The sequence below is a fragment of the Rhinopithecus roxellana genome, chromosome 13 (assembly GCF_007565055.1).
Source record: "Rhinopithecus roxellana isolate Shanxi Qingling chromosome 13, ASM756505v1, whole genome shotgun sequence".
NCBI classification, from domain to species: Eukaryota; Metazoa; Chordata; class Mammalia; order Primates; family Cercopithecidae; genus Rhinopithecus; species Rhinopithecus roxellana.
This window is the reverse complement of record NC_044561.1, coordinates 100,100,350-100,124,455: the sequence shown is the minus strand read 5'-3', so window position 1 is coordinate 100,124,455 and position 24,106 is coordinate 100,100,350. Positions and strand designations below refer to the sequence as shown.

At 42.8% G+C, this 24,106-nt stretch overlaps 1 protein-coding gene and 1 pseudogene across 5 annotated transcripts in view; one reads left to right on the top strand and one right to left on the bottom strand.

Moving 5' to 3' along the window:
* Positions 1-3,123: 3,123 nt before the first annotated feature.
* Positions 3,124-24,106, top strand: part of ATRN (attractin) — a 177,911-nt gene continuing 156,928 nt past the window's right edge. For 3 of the 4 annotated variants that reach the window (XM_030914901.1, XM_030914899.1, XM_030914900.1), the window contains exon 1: positions 3,135-3,637. In XM_030914901.1, coding sequence (XP_030770761.1) covers positions 3,219-3,637 — 419 coding nt within the window. In that variant the 5' untranslated portion in view covers positions 3,135-3,218. Of the gene's footprint in view, positions 3,638-24,106 lie in introns of all 4 variants that reach the window. The other variant, XM_030914898.1, reaches the window with a different exon arrangement.
* Positions 22,078-23,663, bottom strand: LOC104674602 (annotated as a pseudogene). The gene has a single exon (XR_004052679.1). The product of XR_004052679.1 is annotated as a splicing factor 3A subunit 3 pseudogene (transcript).

Genomic DNA, 24,106 nt, shown 5'->3' with positions numbered 1-24,106 from the left:
GTGGTCTCAGGGTAGCTGGACATCTTTTATGGAAGCCGGCTTTCCCAGAGCAAGTGAGGAAGCGGCAAGACTTCTTATGACCTAGCACAAGGTCCCATTTCTGGGACCTCAGAAATCCCAGTACCTCACTTCCACCATAGTCTATCAGTCAGGCAAATCACTAAGGCCAGGCTAGATTCAAAAAGTAAGGTAGGGCTGGGGGTGGGGGTGGGGCCAAGGATTAGACCTGATCTCTCCATAGAAGGAATGTAAGAGAATCTGCAGCCATCTTTAATCTGTCACACAGACGTAGAATGTGTAGGGGACTCTTTGATAAACGCAGTAAAGGAAAAAGAAGACAGCAGGTAAGATTTTGTTTCTTTATTTGTTTTTAGAGACAGGGTCTTGATCTGTTGCCCAGACTGGAGTGCAATGGTCCAAACATAGCTTACTGCAGCCTCAAACTCCTGGGCTCAAGTGATCCTCCTGCCCCAGCCTCCCAAGTAGCTGGGACTACATGTGCACACGACCACATCTGACTAATTTTTTAAAAAACTTTTTGTAGAGACAAGGTCTCACTATGTTGCCCAGGCTGGTCTCAAACTCCTGGCCTCAGGTGATCCTCCCACTTTGGCCTCCCAAAGCACTGGGATTACAGGCATGAGCCACTGCACCCAGCGTGTTTGTTTTTTAAGGACAAAATAATTTCAGCATGTTCGAAAGCTATGGAAAAAGAACCAGAGAAGGGAGTACATTAAGGAAGTAAGAAAGAATGTTTGCTGCAGCAAGATTCTAAGGCTTCAGAGTAGCAATATCTAGTCTAGGGATTGCTGTTCTTCAGATGCACACCTTTTCTGTTATCCCTGAATGTTGGTAAAATCATGTGAAACTTCACAGTCTGGGTTCAGTCTTGCTGTGGGGAGGGAAGGGAAAGAAAGGGCTGGTTCACTTATGGCCTGGAAGAGTAGGGGGAGCAATGTCTCCTATAGCTAGGGCATGGCCTATGCCAGCCTCCCCCATCTGATGGGGTCCTGCCAGAGGGTAGGGCCATGTCTTTAATTTCTCTGCCTTATCCTACATCGCAAAAACATAACCTGCAAACCAGAATGTCAGTGCTAGGGCCTAGGCCAAACAATAGTTTTCCTGTAGGAATAGGGAGTATGTGTGGATGTATAGCAGGGGGTGAGGCTTTTGTGCAATTCAGCTTCACCAGGCTTGAAGAAGATGCAGTGAGGACAGTCAGGACTTGAGTATGAGAGTGGGACCTGGGTATGAGTGTGGAAGTCCATCTTAGAACCTTAGAATTCAATGCTCTGAGGTAAAGCTGAGAGGCTCCACAGGTCTATGAAGGTTTTTCTTTGTTTCTCAGGGACTGTAAGGTGCTCAGATTCTGAGGTGGGTGCCATAGGAATATTCCTCATAGCATAAGCATTATGTCAGACAAAGCTCTGCTTATCTATTAGTGAGTAACAAGCCTCTCTAAAACTTAGAGGCTTAAAATAACATAAATCATAATTTATGAAAAATTATAAATAATTCATCATTTAAGGGTTAAATGATAAATGAGTTATTTCTCATTTTGGATAAGTCACAGTTAGGAAAGACCTGTTACTGTTGTGGGTAACATGGAACCACCCAGACAGTTGGAATAACCCAACCCAGACAGCTTCTTCACTCAATGACTGATCCCTTAGCTAGCACGGCTCCAGCAGCCTAGTGGCCCAGCTCTCCCTCTCCAAGTCCAAGTGGTCTCTGCACGTGGTTTCTCTATAGCAGAATGGCTAAAGGGTGGCAGCTCATGACCACCAACAGCTCAAAATCAATGATGCCAGGTCTTTTTTTTTTTTTTTTTTTTTTTTTTGAGATGGAGTCTTGCTCCCTCCCCCAGGCTGGAGTGCAGTGGCGCGATCTCGGCTCACTGCAACCTCTGCCTCCCAGATGCAAGCAACTCTCCTGAGTAGCTGGGATTACGGGTGCGTGCCACCACGCCTGGCTAATTTTTGTATTTTTAGTAGAGACAGGATTTCACCATGTTGGTCAGGGTGGTCTCGAACTCCTGACCTCGTGATCTGCCCACCTCAGCCTCCCAAGGTGCTGGGATTACAGACGTGAGCCACCGTGCCCGGCCAAGTTTGCCAGATCTTTTTTTAAGCTGAGAGTTAGAACCAAGACATTGCCACTCCTACCACCTTCTTCTGTTGGTGAAACTGAATCACGGTTTCTCATGGTCTCAATCATGACCCAGTCCAGATTCCAGGGTCAAAGACCATAAAAGGCTACATTGATGGAAGACATGTCTCATTGAGGGACGCCAGAGTAACAACTACCAGACAAGAAGGGGCAGGTCTATGTGAGCGCCAGTTCCTAATTCTATGCTGCCCTCTCTTCAGAGAAGATGGTTGGAGGGCAAATTGTGGGGAGCAAGGTAACTCCAAACTTTTACAGAATAAAAGGTAGGGGGTCTGGTCAGCTACAGTCCGTCTGTTATCAAGAGGCCAGCCTTGACCTCTCCAAGCTCAAGCGACCCTCCTGCCTCAGCCTCTCGAGTAGCTGGGGCTACAGGCGCGCACCACCACTCTCGGATAATTTTTCTGTTTTTGGTAGAGACAGGGTCACACCCTGTTGGCCAGGCTGGTCTCGGATCCCAGAGCTCAAGTGATCCGCCTGCCTCGTTTTCCCAAAGTGCTGAGATTACAGGCGTAAGCCTCCGCGCCGGGCCTATGCCCGGTTCTACATGTGTTCTTTCTTTACTCCTGTGTTACAGAGGCTCGAATAAGGCATGGCTTCTACAGTACCGCACCCAGCACCACACCGCGTAGACTCCTGTGCTCTTTCTGTCCGGCAGCTGGAGTTGGGGCAAAGCGCCGGGTCTCTTGGAGGGCAACACTCAACGCGGTCGGCTCCTAGGCATCCAGTGAGGCTGCAACCCCGCCGCCGGGGGCGAAAGGCGAAGGTGAAAACCTAGAGCTGGGACAGCGCAGCCGGGTTTCAGCTGGTTCTAGAGTCCACATCAGAAGACCGCCCCCGGCGCCGCGCGCGCCGGAGATCACTGTCTGCGCCCCGGCACGCACGGACTCGCGCACGCGCGCGCCGGCCCCGCCCACCGCCCGGCTGTGGTCCCCGCGTGGACCGCACGAGCCACCGTCCGCACAGCCCCGCCCCGCACGGCCAGGCGAAGCGGAGCCGGCCGTGCGGTGTTTGTGTATGTGTTCGCGGGGCGCCGTCTCAGCCCCGGGAAGATGGTGGCTGCAGCGGCGGCGACTGAGGCAAGGCTGAGGAGGAGGACGGCGGCTACGGCAGCGCTCGCGGGCAGGAGCGGCGGGCCGCATCGGGACTGGGACGTGACCAGGGCTGGGAGGCCGGGGCTGGGGGCCGGGCTGCGCCTCCCGCGGCTGCTGTCGCCGCCGCTGCGGCCGCGGCCGCGGCTGCTGCTACTGCTGTTGTTGCTCTCGCCGCCGCTGCTCCTGCTGCTGCTGCTGCCCTGCGAGGCCGAGGCCGCGGCGGCGGCGGCGGCGGTGTCGGGCTCAGCTGCAGCCGAGGCCAAGGAATGTGACCGGCCCTGTGTCAACGGCGGCCGCTGCAACCCTGGCACCGGCCAGTGCGTCTGCCTCGCCGGCTGGGTGGGCGAGCAATGCCAGCACTGCGGGGGCCGCTTCAGGTGAGTGGCGGGTGGTGTGGGAGGCTGGGGCTAAGGGGCGTTCGAGACAGCTCCAGGCCAGAGGCAGATGCTGGACAGAAAGTGGAGAGGGTAGGGCCGCCCCATGGCGTTTGAGGGCCATTTGCTTCCGGGGAGATCATCGTCTCTGGCCTGGGGTTTTCCTCTGTTGGAAGGTGAAAAGGTGCGGGGCAAGGGTCGGGGCACCCCGACGGTATTTGGGTGCTTGGGTTAGATTGGAAGAGTGCTGAGGGACCCAAAAAGCATCAAAGCCGATCGCTCTAAAACTCGGCCTGTTTCAACTAAATGAGGTATCCAAGGAAAGGTGAGCTAGCCAGGTTTGCTTAAACACTTCCTTTTAACATCCACATGTGCCCTAGGACCCGATGAGTTCCCTGATGCACTGGAGATGTGGGGTGCTCTGAAGAAACAGGGCCCTGGAAATGCTTTGTTGGCTGGAGATAAAAGGGAAAGGGTAGCATTGTAAGATATTAGAGATGTAAGGACCAATGGTCCTTCTAAAGGAAAGTGAGGAAACTAGTCTTTTGGCAAAAGCTCACTGGAGGTGGCAGATTGGAACAGGGTCTGTGGTGAAGAGGGAATGGAAGGAGATTCCTATTTGCCTTGGTGTCTGGACAATATGAAGTTCTGAATTGGCTTGGTTTGGGGCAGTTCCTCTTGGAGAAATCAGTAAATTAATTAGCAGTTACCTGTTACTTGCTTCAGTTGTGCAAGGATTTTCCAGATAATACAGACAAATAGATTAGCCAGACTTTGGCCTTGTCCACAGGGAGTTTGGAATATAGCAAGAGAAAGATAACTTACGCACATAACCCTAGTCATAAGGGTTATAGAGTCATTCACGCGTTTGGCAGGTGTTTAGTTTACTGAACACATGTCTGATGTGGGGGAGTGGGGAAATGTGAACAAGACAGACAGGGTCCCCGCTCTCATCCATCTTAACATTCTAGTGGGAGCAACAGGCACTTAACAAGTAAATGAGAGAAATGAACATGCTAATTTCAGGTAATGGTAATGCTATCAAGAAAATAAAAACAGCATGGTCTGATAGAGAATTATAACCAGTGGTGACTTTTGGAGAAGGTTCTCATTTGAAATGACATTTGATCTGAGACCTGAATGAGGCAATGGGGAACCTGTGGGAATTCAGGGATGGAGAGGTTGTGGCTAGCTGGAGGGATGCAAGGAGGACTTTGAGGAGGTGATAACATTGGATTTGAGCATTTAAGATTAAGTAGGATTTGGAAATGTGGAGCCGGAAAAAAATTACAGATGGAAAGAAGGGTGCAAACAAAGTTGTGGAGGCTGGAAAGTCAAGTTTTGCTGCTGCCTATGTGGAAGAGAGTTGTGAGAGAGGAGTTTGGAATAGCAAAATTGTAGACTTAGGTAATGTTAAATCTTCTAAGGAACTCAGAGAACGTTGAGCAGATGAGCTCTTTAGTTTTATGGATGGAGAAACCAAGTGACTTCAGGATCACTATGCAGTGAAGCTGCTTTTGTAACTTAGGGTGTTCCGATTTATGAATTTCGTTAATCTACATGTATTTGTTGAGGGCTCCTGTGTTTTAAGTTGTGAGATACAGTGGTATACAAGACAGGCACAGTCCTGCTCTTATGGAGCTTACATTCCAGCTTGGGAGTAAAAAAATCCAACAAAAATTTTATTGTAATTTTGTTTAAGGCTGTGGAGGTAAAGAACAGGAGACAAACAGAGGTCTTGACTTAATCTGGGAGTAATGTAAGTCACTGAGGAAGTGATGTGAAGTCTAAGGGGTGAGATGGTACTACCTACGTGAGGGATGGGGTGCTGAGGGGCCAGCAGGTACAGAGGCTCGGGGATGAAGGGGATGATGGCAGCCTGGATGGAAGACCAGGTGGCAGGAGCAGAGAGAGCAAAGGGGAGCTTGACAAGACTGGAGAGAAAGGCAGGAGCCAGGCCAAGTGGAGATCTGTGGGTTGGATTGAGAATTTTGACCTTTAGCCCAAGAGCTGTGAAATGGCATAGTTCACTCCTATTTTCATGACATTATAGGCTTTTAGATTGGAGCCGGAATACAAATGGCCTTGAAGGTGAGGCCAGGGCATTTTCAATTTGAGAAACTTCCAAGATCAGGTGAATGGATGGTTGAGTCAGATGAGGATCCTTCAAGTTCTGAAAGTCTGGGACACAGTGGTAGGCAGTGGGGACCCACAATGTGGGAAGGGGACTTCATAGCAAGATCAATCTAATGTTCAGAGTAGGTTGACTCACTTTGGGCATGAGAAATAGTAGGTAGCTAGGTGGGATCTGTTGGCATGGGTCAGAGCAGTGGTAATGAGAGCTTGTGGTATTGTAGAGGTGAAATGGACAAGTCTTCCCTGTAAATTGGTTTGCTCTTGGAAAGGTGGGGGATGGTGAGGGAAGGAAAACTAGATCCTATCTTGGGTGATAGATTGGATAATGATACCTTTAACAGACACAGGGACACAGGAGCAGGTGTTAGACATTTAATTGCACACATGCTGAGTTTGGGGTGCTCTCAGAGTACACACCTGGCAGATATTAAGTTTGAAGTCGATGACCTATGAGGGAGATTGCCAGGGAGCTCTTTCTGAGAGTCCACATGGAAAGCCCAGAGGATTGGAGAAGAGCTACTTGTTGCAGGGAACAGGCAGTCCTGACAATGGTTGTCTCAGATGGTGTCACAGATGAGTGAAGGGACTCCCCTGCTTATTGTGGACATTCCCTTTGAGGTGATTCTAGGTGATGTCAGTGCTGTTTCCTGGGTAGACAATTATGACTTTGGTCCTGATGATACCCTTATATTTTGTGGGCTTCGGGATTTTGCATTTTTAAAAATGAAAGTAGGAGGAACTTATGACTCTGGTCTTTTAAAAAAAACTCAATAAGCCGGGCACGGTGGCTCACACCTGTAATCCCAGCACTTTGGGAGGCTGAGGCAGGCGGATCGTGAGGTCAGGAGATCAAGACCATCCTGGCTAACATGGTGAAACCCCATCTCCACTAAAAATACGAAAAATTAGCCGGGCGTGGTGGCGGGCGCCTGTCGTCCCAGCTACTCTGGAGGCTGAGGCAGGAGAATGGCATGAACCTGGGAGGCAGAGCTTACAGTGAGCCGAGGTCGCACCACTGCACTCCAGCTTGGGCGACAGAGTGAGACTCCGTCTCAAAAACAAAAACAAAAACAAAAAAAAACAATAAAATTTCAGTCAAGGCCGGGCACGGTGGCTCATGCCTGTAATCCCAGCACTTTGGAGGCTGAGGCGGGCGGATCAAGAGGTCAGGAGTTGAGATCAGCTTGGCCAACATAGTGAAATCCTGTCTCTACTGAAAATACAAAAAATTACCTGGGCGTGGTGGCGGGCGCCTGTAATCCCAGCTACTCAGGAGGCTGAGGCAGGAGAATCACTTAAACCTGGGAAGTGGAGGTTGCAGAGAGCCGAGGTTGTGACGTTGCACTCCAGACCGGGTGATGGTGTGAGACTCCATCTCAAAAAAAAAAAAAAAAAAAATTTAGTCGAAGTGTTCTTTTGGGGGCAAGAGTGAAATGTTGGTTTTGATTACAGTGGTTTGTATTTTGATTTAACTTACAAACTTCTTTGTTATTAAAAGACATTAAATGAATACCTTTCTGATTTAGAATGGCATCAAGTTGGAGTGTTTTCTGAGCTTTTTAGTCCTGTAAATCCTGTTATAATTGCCGTTATAGGATTTTTTCATTAATTGAAGGGAACATAGGCTAATAAGGAGTGGATTTCCCTAAGGTTATCACTGAGTGCATACTATGTGCCAGAGAGCATTTTCATGTACATTGTATTATTTAATCCTTAGGACAGCTCTCAGGGTGTTATATAAAATTTAGATTATTGAATTATTGTCGTTAGTAACATTTTTTCTAAATAAAAGATGACATAGAAATGACTAATTTTAAAGGATAAGTTAAAGGATGTCAGTTTAATAAAAATACCTATAGAATCTTTGGTGTGTGATTTCTAAGGCAGTACCACTTTCATTCATTCTTATGTGAATCTTCATAATTCAGTGATCATTTTTTTCTACTTGTAATGTCACCAGTGTAATTTTTCTTCAAAAGATAAATATGCCCATAGGATAAATTAAGCTCATTTTTGAATTTAATGTGCATTCAATTCTTTTAAGTTCCTGCTATAGAAAATGTTTGGGAGAATTGAATAGAATAATCTGGTGAATTGGATTGAGCTGATAATGTTAGAATATACCTTCTGTAGGAAAAAAAAAGAAAGGAAATAAGCATTTATCAGACATCTGTTTTGTGCCCAGCACATACAGTAATAATGGTAGTGGCTGGGTGTGGTAGCTCACACCTATAATCCCAACACTTTGCAGGGCAGAGGCAGAAGGATCACTTGAGCCCAGGAGTTTGAGACCAACCTGGGCAACAAAGTGAGAGCTCCTCACTACCACACACACACAAAAAGTTAGCTGGGTGTGTTGGCATGTGCCTGTGGTCCCAGCTACATGGGAGGCTGACGGAGGAGGATTACTTGAGCCCAAGAGGTTGAGGCTGCAGTGAGCCATAATCATGCCACTGCATTCCATCCTGGGCAACAAAGGGAGACCCTTGTCTCCAAAAAAATAAATATATATACACATACATATATATAGGTGTGTATATATATATGTATATATATGTATGTGTATATATATTTATTTTTATATACACCTATATATATGTGTGTGTGTGTGTGTATATATATATATATATATATATCGTGTCAACTGCCTATTAGAAGTAGCTCCCTTTAGTCCTTAGAGTGAAGTTATTCCCATTTCACAGATGAGTAAACTTGGATGTACTGAATAACTTGTCCAAGGTCACAGAAGTTGTGCAAAACTGGGATTTGAACTCAGGGTTATCTAATTCCCAAACCTGTGTTCTTTTTATTGTACCATTTGGCGTCTCTTTTTTTTCTGAGTCCAATCACTCTTTATGGACATTCTTTAAAGAACTGACCTAATTCCAACAAACACTTTGAGAAACAAAGGAAGGAAAATAGATTTTTACAGTAGGAAAGCTAACATTTTAAAAATCTTAAATTCACTTGAATCTCTCTGGCTGCCGATCTGAGGACCTAAATGCCTTTTTAACTAGTGAAATGAAAATTCTTGCCTGGGTGCAGTGGCTCATGCCTGTAATCCCAGCACTTTGGGAGGCTGAGGCGGGTGGATAGCCTGAGGTCAGGAGTTCGAGACTAGCCTGACCAACATGGTGAAACCCCGTCTCTACTAAAAATTCAAAAAGTTAGCCAGGCATGGTAGCAAGTGCCTGTAATCCCAGCTACTCAGGAGGCTGAGACAGGAGAATCGCTCAAATCCAGGAGGCAGAGGTTGCAGTGAGCCGAGATTGCGCCGTTGCACTCCAGCCTGGATAACAAAAGCAAAACTCTGTCTCAAAAGAAAGAAAGAAAATTCTCGAAAATAAAATGTGAAGAAGTAAAAAGTTAAGAAAATTTTTTTCTTATAGTAATTACTAAGTGATGTTAACCTCAAGCCCTAAAATTATGTTCAGAAGTCCAATTTAGGCTCATCTGTTTTCCCCAGTACATTGTAAGTTCCATGAGGGTAGGGGCCTGGAGCATAGTGAGCAGTAAATATCTGTTGAATAAAGGAATGAAATTCTGTAATTTACTTCTTATGACTTTTTAAAAAGTCATCTTTACCCACGTGACTGCCATATATGTCTTCTGTCCTTATATTGCTCCTGAACTTCTCTGTCTTCCACTGTTTGGTGGGCATCTTTGCTGGGATGTTTTATTGTCACCTCATACTGACACCAAACCTCTTATCCTCATTGAAAAAAATAGTCTTTTTCTTTGTACTTCCTTATTTGGTTTAGCTAAATCTAAATTTAGCTAACCAAAGGTCAAAACTTAGGAGTAATCTTTTGCTCTTTCTACCTGTTTGTTTTTTCTGCTCTTACACTGTATAGTTTCTTTTCATTTCTTCTGTTGCCATTCTAGTGCACCTAGTCCTTCACCTCATTGCTGACCTGCTTCTGTTGCACTTTAACTGTTCTCTTACACCTGCAGAGTCTGTTTCACACTTTGTCATATCAGTCTTCTAAAAGCAGTGATAGACTGGATAAAGAAAATGTGGCACATAGACACCGTGGAATACTGTGCAGCCGTAAAAAAGGGTGAGTTCATGTTCTTTGCAGGGACATGGATGAAGCTGGAAACAATCATTCCTAGCAAACTAACATAGGAACAGAAAACCAAACACCGCATGTTCTCACTCATAAATGGGAGCAGGGAGGGGAACATCACACACTGGGGCTGTCGGTGGGTGGGGGCTAGGGGAGGGATAGCATTAGGAGAAATACCTAATGTAGAATATGGGTTGGTGGGTACAGCAAACCACCTTGACATGTGTATACCTATGTAACAAATCTACACGTTCTGCACATGTATCCCAGAACTTAAAGTGTAATAAAAAGCAAAAACGTGTCTCTTATTTTACTTCTTTTATTACCTCTAAAATGATCCTCAGCAGAAGGTTCCCATTCCCTTCACATCCCTTTTTTTCCTAACCAAATCTTTCCACTTCATGGTTTTTCTATGTTTGCTAAATTCAGCACCTCCCTCCTCACTGCTCCCCCATTCTTTCTTTTCGTCTCTACTTATCAAGGCCCATCTTCAGTTCTCTTTAATCTATAATAGTTAATTTTCCCAAATCATACCTTTTTTTTTTTTTTTTTTTTGAGAGACAAGGTCTTGTTCTGTCATCCAGGCTGGAGGGCAGTGCTCCTGGGCTCAAGTGGTCCTCCCACCTCAGTGTGCCCAGCGAATTTTTAAATTTTTTTGTGGAGATGAGGTCTCACTTTGTTGCCCAGGCCAGTCTGGAACTCCTGTCCCCAAGAGATCATCTCGCCTTGACCTCCCAAAGTGCTGGGATTACAGGCATGAGCCACTGCACCTGACCCCTATTATCTTCTTTTGAAATAAGTCATCAGCTAATTCACTTCATAAATATCTGCTGAATATTATGTGTTAGGTACTGTGCTGTTCCTTGAGGATATGAAGGTATGTAAGAATCAGGCCTTGCTTTCCCCTCAGAGAACTTATAGCTATGAAGGGAAGACAGCTACGTGCACAGCAATTAGAACTTCATAATAAAAATACAGGCAATATGTGTTGCTGGACTAAGATGTGATTGACTAACTCTTTTGGGGGTTCTGGTGGAAGACATCACAGAAGAGAGGACATTTGGGCAGGTCTGAGAAGTTTAGTGTGAGTAGACCATCTTGGGGAGAAAGGCATTCCAGAAGGAATGAAGAGCTGATCTGCAAAGGCAAAGAATTATGGATTATCATACTTAGTGTATTAATTTCCTTGGGCTGTTACAGTGAAGTACCACAAACTCATGGCATAAAACAACAGAAATTTATTCTCTCATAGTTCTGGGGGCTAGAAGCCTGAAATCAAGGTACTGGCAGGGCCACGATCTCTCTGAAGACTCTGAGGGAGGATCTGTTTCCTGCTTTTCTCTTCGCTTCTGGAGTTGCCAGCAGTCCTTGGCATTTTGGCTTGTAGGTGCATCACTTCAGTCTCTGCCTCCGCCCTTTCAATCTCACGTGCTACTCTCCCTCCCTTTGTGTCTCTATCTTTTCTCTTAAGAGTACCAGTCATATTGGATGTACGAGTATGATGTCATCGTAACTTTGTTGCATCTGCCAACGCCCTGTTTCCAAATAAGGTCACATTCACAGGGACCCAGGGTTAGGACTTTGACATATCTTTTTGGGGGAACACAGTCCAACCCATAGCATGTGGAGAACTGAATGTGGATGCTTGTTGTTGGAACATAACTTGTGAGGGGTGTAATGGAAGGAAGGGGGTGAGATTGTAAGGTTGTAATGGACTCTTTATCCCTTCCCGACAATCTGCAGCTTCACGTGCATGCTTGACCTAGGATAAGCCCTCAGGGCATTCCAGTTTCTGGTCGTGCTGATTGTTTTAAAATGGGCTTATGATTGATTTTAATGGACTCAATCAGAGTGAATCTCAGGACTTTTGTCGGAGATCCCTTTCCTCTGTGGGCATTTAGAAGGACATGTGTTGCCTTCTTTTCTGTGTGGCGAGGCCGTAATGCCTAGAACTGTTAGAGTTAGCATTGCTGTTGTAAGGAATTCACTTCAGGTCAGAGCAACTCCCAGAAGATGGAGGATGACAGAGAAGACCTGATAACTTTCTGAATCTCTGCATCAAAACTTGCCTGAAGGTGTAATTTTTGGTTTGTGAAGTACTGCAGTCCGTGTTTTTCTTAAGCCGGTTAGAGTTGGATTTCCTGCCATTTAACAGTAGAACAATTCCGAACATACAGAGGGAGGGAGGGAGGGTCAGCTGACTAGGGTTAGTCAGTTAGGGCTTCTGTAACAAATTACCGTAGACTTTATCTCTATGAAAGTTTCCCAAGATGGGCAGATGCTTTTTATTTACCACAGTATAGAGGACAGGTATGTACATAGGATAAAAAGGAGACTATGTTTATGATCAAAACAGTTTTGACCATATAAATGTGATTAAGTAATTTCATACATTTGTAGGATATTTTTATCTTAAGAAATACAGAAGTGGGTACCTAGTGTTATGACTGAATAGAAATCTTACACTGGTTTTTCTGTTTAACACAATCATATTTGCAAAACTGAAATGAAACTGTAGTTGTACTTTTTGAAATACTTGTGTCTGGAAATTGGCCGTTAACTTACTATGAAACTTGTTTCCCACTTAATACTGTACTATTTTCTGTGAATTCCCACATGCATTTTGGCAAGTGACTTCCATCTATATATTATATACTATTCTCATCTTTCATTTCATTACTTTGTTCCATCCATTTTCCCTTTTCTTTTTTTTTTTTTTTTTTTTTGAGACGGAGTCTCAGCTCACTGCAAGCTCCGCCTCCCGGGTTTACGCCATTCTCCTGCCTCAGCCTCCCGAGTAGCTGGGACTACAGGCGCCCGCCACCTCGCCCGGCTAGTTTTTTGTATTTTTTAGTAGAGACGGGGTTTCACTGTGTTAGCCAGGATGGTCTCGATCTCCTGACCTCGTGATCCGCCCGCCTCGGCCTCCCAAAGTGCTGGGATTACAGGCTTGAGCCACTGCGCCCGGCCATTTTCCCTTTTCTTTCTATACTTTCAAACTTGTCTGTTATTATTAACGTGACTTCTTTCTTACGATGGCTTTCTTATATTTGTCTTGCTTTTTTTCCACTTTTCATTTTCTTTATGTCATATCTCTTTAACTGCTTTTCTTTTATCAGAGACCATGGTTTGATATCATCCTTTCAATTAAAACATTAAAAAAATTTTTTTTTCTTTTTCTGCTAGTGGATTGATCTTCGAGTGTTTGAGACAGGGTCTTACCCTGTCACCCATGCTGAAGTGCAGTGGTGCAATCACTGCTCACTGCAGCCTCAACTACCTTGAGCCTCTGGGCTCAAGTGATCCTTCCACCTCAGCCTCTTGAGTAGCTAGAACTGCAGGTGCGCACCACCATGCCTGGCTGATTTTTTAATTTTGTAGAGACGAGGTCTCACTGTGTCACCCAGGCTGATCTCGAACTCCTGGACTCAAGCAATCCTCTCATCTTACCCTGCCAAAGTACTGGGATTACAGATGAGAGCCACCATGCTTGGACCCTTTAAATTTTTAATTCTTAAGTTTTCAGTTTTTCTGTTTACGTTTTGGGTGGACTTCAGTTCTAGCTATTTATTTACATGTTTACCTATTTAGAATTTTCTGGTTTTCACTTAGAGAAGTTAATTTTAGTAATGGGTGAATTTCCAATTTTTTTTTTTTTTTAGAATTTGACATTAAAAGTATACAATTATTAAATGAATGAATTTTCCAATTAATTTCTCTTGGTCCTTTTTGTATTCGAATAATTTTTTGATTGGTTTACTAAGAAGTCAGTAAACATTAGGGGCTGGAATTCTGTTAGCTGCTGTTAAGAGTCACATAAGTAACCTCCCTTGACCTGTGTTTTCTCAGTTTTTGAATTCACAGATTCTTTCACAAAAATGTATAATCTTATGGATTCTCGTAGGAATTAAAAAATAATAATTCTTTAAAAAATGTATCCTGTTTTTAAGATAATTTTAAATAAAGTAAAAGTAGTTTGTTAATAAAGATTATAAGGTATATTTTAAATATAATTTATAATGATATTCAAAGGAAAATTTGACCTTACTCTATTTAAAACATGGTGCATATGTTGTTTTATGTGCTTTAATTATGTAAGGAAAAGCATGAGTTATAGACAAAAAAAGACATTAAATTTTGGTATAAAATGTATATTAGAGTAGAGATTGAATTTAACTGTGTTTTGTGCTATTAAAAATAGTTTACCTGTCCTAATGTTTTATATTCATAAATTTGTGCTTTCACAATTATTTTTTAGAATTTTTTTGCATATTTTGATTCTAAATGATAAAATGATAGCGATTTTCAGCTATTTGTAAGCATTTCTCTACAAATATCACACTTCCTGTTTGGATAGTTTTCCTCTAAATTGAATGAAAAGGCCAACCTGGCTATAATTGTCACTCAGTTTTTCCCTTTTGAACACTTGTTTTTGAAGTACTGAAGATATCTTGTCAAGGATTTTGATCAGAAGGTTTGGCAAAGATGATCTTGAGATCTGCAGAATTAGATTCATTTTATGCCTTCTCATAACTTATATATAAATATCATTGTGTCTTATGCTTCTCTTTTGATAGATGCCATGACTGTCTTTTAATGGGAGCAGTATTTGGCCAACTCTTTGAGAAACACTGACCAATACTGACAAAATGTACAGCTCATTTCTTTAAAGTGATAATATGCTTAGTGCTGGTTCAGTCTCTGAACTAACTGTAACTTCCTACTAATATGAAATATTCGAAGCCTATGGAAGAGATGCAAGGAATATCTCTTTGTACTTGCAACCTGGTTTTTCTGAATTTTCTTCATATTAATGTTATTCTAAGTAACAAAATGTTACAGATACTGACCAGGGTCCCCATGTTACCACCCCTTCTTAATCCTGTTCACCATACCCTTTCCCCAGAGGTAGCTAGTATGGTGAAGTTGATGTTTATTATTTCTCTTGCATGTTTCTACTCTTATTACAGATACAAGAGAGAAAGTACAGAGAGATATTTCTGCAAACAATATCTTGTTCCCAAAAACATGTAGCATTTTTTAATCTTGAGATGAGATATGCTGGAGATTTATCTGTTGATAAATGTAGTTCTAGCGGATTCATAGTTAATATTAATTACAGAAGGATTCCAGTTTACTGACCCATTTTCCTGCTGATGGGCATTTAGAATTTTTCAACTTTTGCTGTTACAAATAGTGCTACAATTACATTCTTTTTTTTTTTTTTTTTTGTGACAGGGTCTCACTCTATCACCCAGGCTGGAGTGCAGTGGTGCAATCACCACACACTGCAGCCCTGACCTTCGGGGCTTAGGTGATCCTCCTACCTCAGCCTCTGGAATAGCTGAGACTACATGCATGTGCCACCGCACCCAGCTAATTTTTTGTGTTCTTAGTAGAGACCAGGCTTCACTATGTTGCCCGGGCTGATCTTGAACTCCTGGCCTAAGCAATTTGCCTGCCTGGGGCTCTCAGAGTGCTGGGATTATAGGTGTGAGCCACCATGCCCGGCCCAATTAACATTCTTTACCTATCTCTTTATGCATATACATGTGTGATTTTTCTCTAGGGTAGTGATCTTCAGTCTTTTGAAACACCTCGAAAATAACTGAAATTCTTTTTACTTCCTTGCTTTTAGGTTGACATGCAGTTGACACATTATTTTTCAAAAAAAATGAATTTATAGAGTTGCAGAGATACAATTTCTGTATATTATAAATAGAGCTGCTGAAAAAAAAACCCATTATACAGTATTACTTTAAAAATATATTTTGAATAGAATCCAAATTCCATAGCAGTTTAATAACCATTCTCATTTTAAAAAATACATGAGGCCAGGCATGATGACTCACACCATAATCCCAGCACTTTGGGAGGCTGAGGTGAGAGGATTGCTTAAGCCCAGGAGTTTGAGAACAGTCTGAGCAACACAGTGAGACCCCATCTCTATAAAAAATTTAAAAAATTTTCAGGGCATGATAGCATATAACTGTAGTCTTAGCTACTTGGGAAGCTGAGGTGGGAGGGTCACTTGAGCCCAGCAGTTTGAGGCTGCAGTGAGCTAAGATCACACTACTGCATTCTAGCCTGGATGACAGAGAGAGACCTTGTCTCTTAAAAAAGCCCCAAAAAACCAAAACCCATATGTAGTAAATGTTATAAATCTTTTCCTTTATGGCTTGTCCTTTTTGTATTATATTTTAAAATTCCTGTACTAACCTTGTAAATATACTCTTCTATATTTCACTTCCTCAGAATTTAAAAATTTTGCTTTATTTCATTCTGATCTTTTATCTACCTGTAACTTACTTCTGTGAATGATTTGTTATATATTGACCTAATTTAATTATCTTTATATGGTAAGCAGTTGTTGCAATTCCATTTATAGAACAGATTTGCCCCTGCTCCCCATTTGAATTGAATTGTGCTATGATCATTTAAAACTTCAGATTTGTCTTGATTGTTTTTAACTCTTGGCTCCTCTAATTTCAACAAAAATCCCTGTTGATATTTTGTTTGGAATTTCACTTGATGTTGAGATAAGCCTGGGAAAATCTGTCATCTTTGTAATAGAGGGCTTTTCTATCCTTCGCATCCTTCTGGAAAGATGCTTTATATTTCCAGTTATTTAGGTCTCTTATATCTTTCAGTAAATTCTTATAGCTTTTTTCAAATGATCTGACACACTTTTATTAGATTTACTACTAGATAGAGAATTTTGTTATTACTAGAAACTAATTGATTACTGTAGTACCTAGGAATGGATTTTAAAATTATTATTGCACTGAGGAATATTTAGCTCATGAGTATCTGTATTTATCTGGTCACTTCTCTGATGTCTAGTAAACTTATTCACCTGTCTGGATCTAGGCAGGAGGTTGACTGGGTTCAGCTGGTGGGGATGGGGGTGTCACAGCTGTTACATCTCTTTGTGTCAGAGCCTGGCTGAGCCTCACCGTCATGATGATGGCAGAAGTGCAAAGGCAGAATTGATTTCCTTGTATTTTGAATTTGTATATCTATGAATCCTTCCTAAGCTCTTGTAGTACTGGTAGTTTGTATGTGGATTCTCCTGTTTCCCATGTTGATAGTCATGCTGCCAATAAGTTGTGACAGTTTATTTCTAATCCGTATACACCTTCTTTCTTGTCTAATTAATGAGCTAGTTCATGTTGTTGAATATTATCATTGTAGGACATTGTTGAATGGTCTTGATCCTGACTTTAAAAGGAATCCTATGGAATAGTTCCCTGCACATAGAACGTGACCTGTGATCATACTGATTTTTGTCTTTCATCTGTTAATGTGGTAAATTACACTGATACACTTTTTAATTGTTAGACCATGTTTGTATTCCTGAGTTGAACCCATTTTGGCCATGATATGTTTTTTAATACAGATTTTTAGATTTGATTTGCCAATACTTTGAGTTTTTTTTTTTTTTTTAGACAGAGTCTTGCCCTGTTGTCCAGGCTGGAGTGCAATGTTGCGATCTTGGCTCACTGCAACCTCTGCCTCCCGGGTTCAAGTGATTCTCCTGCCTCAGCCTCCCAAGTAGCTGGGATTACAGGCGCCCGCCACCGTGCCTGGGTAATTTTTGTATTTTTAGTAGAGACGGGGTTTCACCATGTCGGTCAGGCTGGTCTGGAACTCCTGACCTCATGATCCCCCTGCCTCGGCCTCTCAAAGTGCTGGGATTACAGGCATGAGCCGCTGCGCCTGGCCTGAATTTTTGAACTGTGTTTGTGAGCTTTTCTTTTGGCAAGCATGTCAGATTTTGTCTATTATTTTATTTTGTCTTCACCCTTGAATGCTCATATAGCTGGGGCTGGAATTTAAGATTGATCAGTATTTTGTTTGAGCAATTTGAATATTTTTTTCAATGTCTTCTGATTTTTATTACTGATATTTCAAAGTCAGCTGTCAGTCTAATTCATTCATAGGTAATTTTATTTTTCTTTCTCTCTTTTTTAGCTTCTTATTCTGGAAAATTTCAAATAAACAAAAATGGAAAGTATAACAAGTCTGACGTGTCTGTCACCAGCTTCAACATTTGTAGCTCATAGCCAGTCTTTTTCACTTTTACCACTGCCCCATTCCCATGCCCTCCCCTCCTCCCGCCAGCTAGCATAGATTATTTTGAAGCATATCTCAGGTGCCATTTTGTTTCCTTTTCTTTTTTCCTTTTTTTTTTTTATGAGACAGAGTCTTGCTCCTTCACCTGTGCTGGATTGCAGTGGGGCGATCTTGACTCACTGCAACCTCTGCTTTCCAGGTTCAAGTGATTCTGGTGCCTCACCTTCCTGAGTAGTTGGGGTTACAGTGTATGCCACCATGACCAGCCACTTTTTTATTTTTAGTAGATATGGGGTTTCACTATGTTGGCCAGGCTGGTCTTGAACTCCTGGCCTCAAGTGATCTGTCCACCTTGGCCTCCCAAAGTGCTGGGATTACAGGTGTGAGCCACCATACCCAACCATTCTGTTTTTTTATACGTGCTCTTGCTTTTACTCATAGTCTATCTCTCTGTTATTTTTTTTTTTCCTTTTCTCTTTTGGTTGATTGTATTAATGTAGTATTACTATGATGTGCCCAAATGTGGATTTATTTTTATTTTGCTCAGTGTATGTGTATTCTTTATCTGAGGATTCAAGTCTGTCATCATTTCTGGGAAATTCTCAGGTGTTATCTTTTTAAAGCTTCCTTTACATTTTATTTGTTATTTTCTCTTAGTATGACTTTTAGACATGTGTTGCCTATTCTTTTTATTCTCTTTACTTTCTACTTCTCATAATTTTTATCTCTTTATTTCCCTCTGTTGCATTCAGAATAATTTCCTCAGATCTCTTCTCTAGTTCACAAATTCTCACTTTAACTGTATCTAATTTGCGGTGTAACTTGTTAAATTTTCATTTTCAGTGATTATATTTTTAATTTGATTTCTAGAGGTTTTATCTTTTATTAATAAAACTGGTCACTTATTTTCATAGCGTTATTTTTTTTTGATACTTTTGATCCTATTGTGCCTTTAAGCAATTTAAATTAATTAATTAATTAATTTTTTGAGACCAAGTCTTGTTGTTGCCCAGGCTGGAGTGCAGTGGTGTGATCTCGGCTCATTGCAACCTCCGCCTCCCAGGTTTAAGCAGTTCTCTACCTCAGCCTCCCGAGTAGCTGGGATTACAGGTGCGTACCACCACACCCAGCTAATTTTTGTATTTTTAGTAGAGACAGGGTTTCACCATCTTGGCCAGGGTGGTCTTGAACTCCTGATCTCGTGATCCACCCATGTTGGCCTCCCAAAATTAAATTTAGTTTGTGTTCTTTATTGGATTGTTCTAGTAACTGAACTTTATAGGGTCTAATCCTGTTGTTAATTTGCTGATTTTTGTTCATGGTGCATTGCTTCAATTTTGTTGAAAATTTGAGTTTCTCTTCAGTGAGACTTTATCAATAGACAGATGTCTCTAGAGAGAGTTTGTAATTATTTTTACTAGATATCTTTGGGGGTATTCTGACCTGGGGCTACTTTGTATGTTAATCTTTTTTCTTATGGGTAGCTAGAACCCAAGTGAGGGTAGTATATATCAGAACTCAAATGGGTGTGGGACTCATTATGAAGTAATTGGGAGGGATTTTCCCCTGCCTTGATCCATGCTGAAACTGCTTTCTTGTTGCTTTTCTGTGCCTAAGAGCTAGGTTTGGTTTTTAAAAGCTCTTTAAGGGTTCCACCCTTCTTGAAGGGCTCTCAGTTCCAACTCCCTGCCTTACATTGACCTAGGCCTCAGTGTCTTCCTTTTGAGCATTTAGATCCAGATTCTTTTATAGAGGGTGATGTGCTCTTGGATCATGGAGATTGACAGCCTCTCACAGGACACTATGGAGTTGGCTAACATGTTCCCTGCTCTGATTTTCAGGTCTCTATTTTTGGCCTTTAGTGATTTCTCTTACTTTTTTTCAGGTTCAGCTGGCAGTTAAAATGATGTTATGTTGCAGATTGCATTTACTTCTTGATTTTAACGTAGTGAAATGTATTGATTTTTTTCCCTTTGGGGAATGCTTTTTGTATCTTGTTGAAATCTTTCCCTATCCCAAGATTGTGAAGGTACTCTTCTATATTGTCTTCTGGACATTTCATTGTTTTGTCTTTCACACTTAAATCTACAGTCCACCTGGAGAAAGAGGTGTGTGTGTGTGTGTATGTGGTGTGAGGTTAGAGTCACATTTATTTGCTTTATGCATGTTCAGATTCACATTTATTAGAGTCACATTTATTTGCTTTATGCATAGCCAGTCCCATTTTTTGAGAAGACCTTTCTTTTCCCAGTGCTCCGTAGTGCTGTCTGTGTTATCAATCAGGTGTTTATGTATATATGATCTGTTTGTGGACTTTCTGTTCTATTCCTTTGGTCTGTTTGTCTATCCTTATGCCAGTAATACTGCACTGTCTTAATTAGTATAGATTTATGTCAAGTCTCCTTAACTTATTCTTCTTGTTCTTGTTCTTTTTTTTTTTGAGACGGAGTCTCGCTCTGTCACCCAGGCTAGAGCGCAGTGGCCGGATCTCAGCTCACTGCAAGCTCCGCCTCCCGGGTTTAGACCATTCTCCTGCCTCAGCCTCCCGAGTAGCTGGGACTACAGGTGCTCGCCACCTCGTCCGGCTAGTTTTTTGTATTTTGTTTTTAAGTAGAGACGGGGTTTCACCGTGTTCGCCAGGATGGTCTCAATCTCCTGACCTTGTGATCCACCCGTCTCGGCCTCCCAAAGTGCTGGGATTACAGGCTTGAGCCACCGCGCCCGGCCTCTTCTTGTTCTTTTCTAAGTTTGTTTTGGCTATTCTTGGTCCATGGCATTTCCATATAGATTTTAGAGTCACCTTGTTCATTTTTGACAAGAAGAATATCTTGAGAATATGATTAGGTTGGTACTGAACCTATAACTCAGTTTTAAGTGAATTGACAGCTTTTATAGTGTTGAGTCTTCTGAACCCCAAGCATGATGTATACCTTTATTTATTTAAATCTTTTCTAATTTGTCTTAATGCTTTATAATTTTCTTTCTTTTTTTTTTTTTTTTTTTTTTGAGACGGAGTCTCGCTCTGTCACCCAAGCTGGAGTGCACTGGCCAGATCTCAGCTCACTGCAAGCTCCGCCTCCCGGGTTCACGCCATTCTCCTGCCTCAGCCTCCTGAGTAGCTGGGACTACAGGCGCCCACCACCTCGCCCGGCTAGTTTTTTGTATTTTTTAGTAGAGACGGGGTTTCACCGTGTTAGCCAGGATGGTCTCGATCTCCTGACCTTGTGATCCACCTGCCTTGGCCTCCCAAAGTGCTGGGATTACAGGCTTGAGCCACCGCACCCGGCCAATGCTTTATAATTTTCTATGCAGAGGTTTTGTATATCTCTTTCTAAGATATTTGATTTTTTTTTTTTTTTTGAGACAGAGTCTTGCTCTGTTGCCCTGGCTGGAGTGCAGTGGCATGATCTTGGCTCACTGCAACCTCTGCCTCCTAGGTTCAAGCAATTCTCCTGCCTCAGCCTCCCAGGTAGCTGGGATTACAGGTGTGCGCCACCATGCTAGGCTAATTTTTGTATTTTTAGTAGAGATGGGGTTTCACCATGTTGGCCAGGTTGATCTTGAACTCCTGACCTCAAGTGATCTGCTTGCCTCGGCCTCCCAAAGTGCTGGCATTACAGGTGTGAACCACAGATATTTGATGTTTTTTATACTTTTGTAAATTGTATCTTTAAATTTTTTTTTTTTTTTAGCAAGGTCTGGTTTTATTTTCTGGCAGAATCTTTTAAAATATAAAACAGATAAAACACATTTCAACCCTGCAATCTGCCAGCATGCCTTGTTTCTACAGGATGCATGCTAGACCATGAGACTATGTAACAAAGGGTCTTTAAGAGGATTTGGTTGGGGCCGGGCGCGGTGGCTCAAGCCTGTAATCCCAGCACTTTGGGAGGCCGATCACTTTGGGAGGTGGATCACGAGGTCAGGAGATCAAGACCATCCTGGCTAACACGGTGAAACCCCGTCTCTACTAAAAAATACAAAAAACTAGCTGGGCGACGTGGCGGGCGCCTGTAGTCCCAGCTACTTGGGAGGCTGAGGCAGGAGAATGGCGTGAACCCGGGAGGCGGGGCTTGAAGTGAGCTGAGATCCGGCCATTGCACTCCAGCCTGGGCGGCAGAGTGAGACTCCATCTCCAAAAAAAAAAAAAAAAGAAAAAAAAAAAGAGGATTTGGTTGGGAGAACAAGAAAAAGCAGATCTCAGGGAAGCCTGGGCTAGCCCAAAAGCTGAGCTACATCCCTGAACACTAGAGCAGTCCTTGTCTTTTCAGATCCTTATATATCTTCTTATTCACAACATTCCCCCTTGAGTCTTCATATTCTTCCTCAGTGTCAGGCTGCCATCATTCTGAAGCCTTCTGCAATTTGAGTTTGGCCCACAAGGAGACAGCATCTTCAATCTGTGTCACATTAGCAAAGTGAGCAGTGTTCGGGATGCCCAAACACCTCATGCCATGAGCATGATGCCATTCAGCAAAGTGTTGCTGGAAGGCTTTGGCCCTTGGTAGGTGTAGTTTCCACAAATCTCACAGTTATAGTTGATATTTAGGCCATGAAACTTATACAGCCAGTAGGGAACGGGTTTGCCATCCCAGCCAAGTGGCAGGTTTTTGGGGTTGTAAATGATCTCATTCTTTTCATCTTCACTCTCACTGTCACTGATCTGCTCTTCTTCCTCTTCTTGCTCTTCTCCTGTCCTTGCTTGCTTGCCCTGTGCAGTTTCATGAGTGAGATGTCGCTGTTCCCCATGAGTCAGAGTATACATAGATCTGAGCTTCTAGAAAAGCAGTGTCTTTGTTCCTCTCAGTGTCTCGCTTGGTGCTTTTTGACTTGGGATTTTGGCAGACAAAGAGTTATCAGGTGACTCCAGGGACTTTCCTTTGGTGCTGAATAGTCTCTAGACTCGCTGTTCTAGGGTCCCGCCACATTTCAAGCCTAAAGCTAAGAGAGCAGATTTCAATCTGTCCAAACCCAGGGAGGCCAACTCCTCCCTGGAGGAGAATGCGGAGAGGTCAAGATGGGCTCCAGCATGGGTCAGAGCACCGCTTGTCTCTTTCGGCCATCCAGGAAAGGTCCCATTCTCCCATTTCTTCTCAGACTCAGCCTGAATCTTCCCAAAAAGTTCATTCTGATCTTGGAGAGGCTTCACTCTATCTGTGTAATCCTGAAGGTTCTCAAGCAGCATCTCTAGGTATGTCTTACACTCTGCATTCTTCCTTTCTTTAGGAATGTCAAATAATTGGTCAAAGATGGACAGGTATGTGATATAATCCATCTTCTCAGATGCCTTCAGGTTAATGTACTTGAGGTAACAGTCATGGAGATCGAGGTAACGACCACATCCCTCTTCATCTGTGAACTCCACCAAGTTTTGTGCCTCTTCACTTGGATTCTCTCGAAGTCTTCAGGAGCTCCTCAAATTCCACTGACATTGGCACACAGATCTCATTTGGGGGCTTCCTGTGGAATTCCTTTATTTGTTTGAGTCTATTATAGAATTCAGCAAACTCATTGGGTCCTGAAATGGCATTGAGCTCCTCCTTTCGTAATCCATCTTTATCATCATACAAATCCCTCGGGTTCCCACTGACCTCCATATACCTGTCTTGTATGACCTGAGTGCGGTGATCAGAATTGATCTGGTCCCGGAGCGTGGACTTCTTAGTCAGCATCTCTTTGGCCATGACGTCCATGAGCCTTTCCTTCTCCTCATGATAGCACTGCTGCTGCTCCAGTATTGTCTCCATCTTCTCTTAGCCGCAGCCTCTCTTAAAATTTTTATAATTAGTTGTTTGCTGCTGGTTAAAGGAAATGCAGTGGACTTTTTGCACCTTTCCTAAAGTATTTTATTTATTCTAATAATTATCTGTAGATTATTAGCTCTTGGGGGGGGGAACAACCCTTCTTTTATCTCCCATGACTTCTCCAAATGTGGCCTCATTTCTATGTTTCATTTTACAACAAAACTCCTGCAAGTGAAATTGTTCTCTTGTCCTACTTCCTCACTTCCAATTTTCTCTGTAACTTATGACTGTCAGAGATCATAGGAGCAGCAGTGTCCACGGCTTGTCAAATCCAGTGGTTAATTCTCTGGCCTTGTCTTACAAAACTTCATAACATTTCACTGCTTCCTTTTTGCAAACTTGCTTCTGGATTTCTGGGACTCCATGCTCTGTTTCTTTTTTGCCAT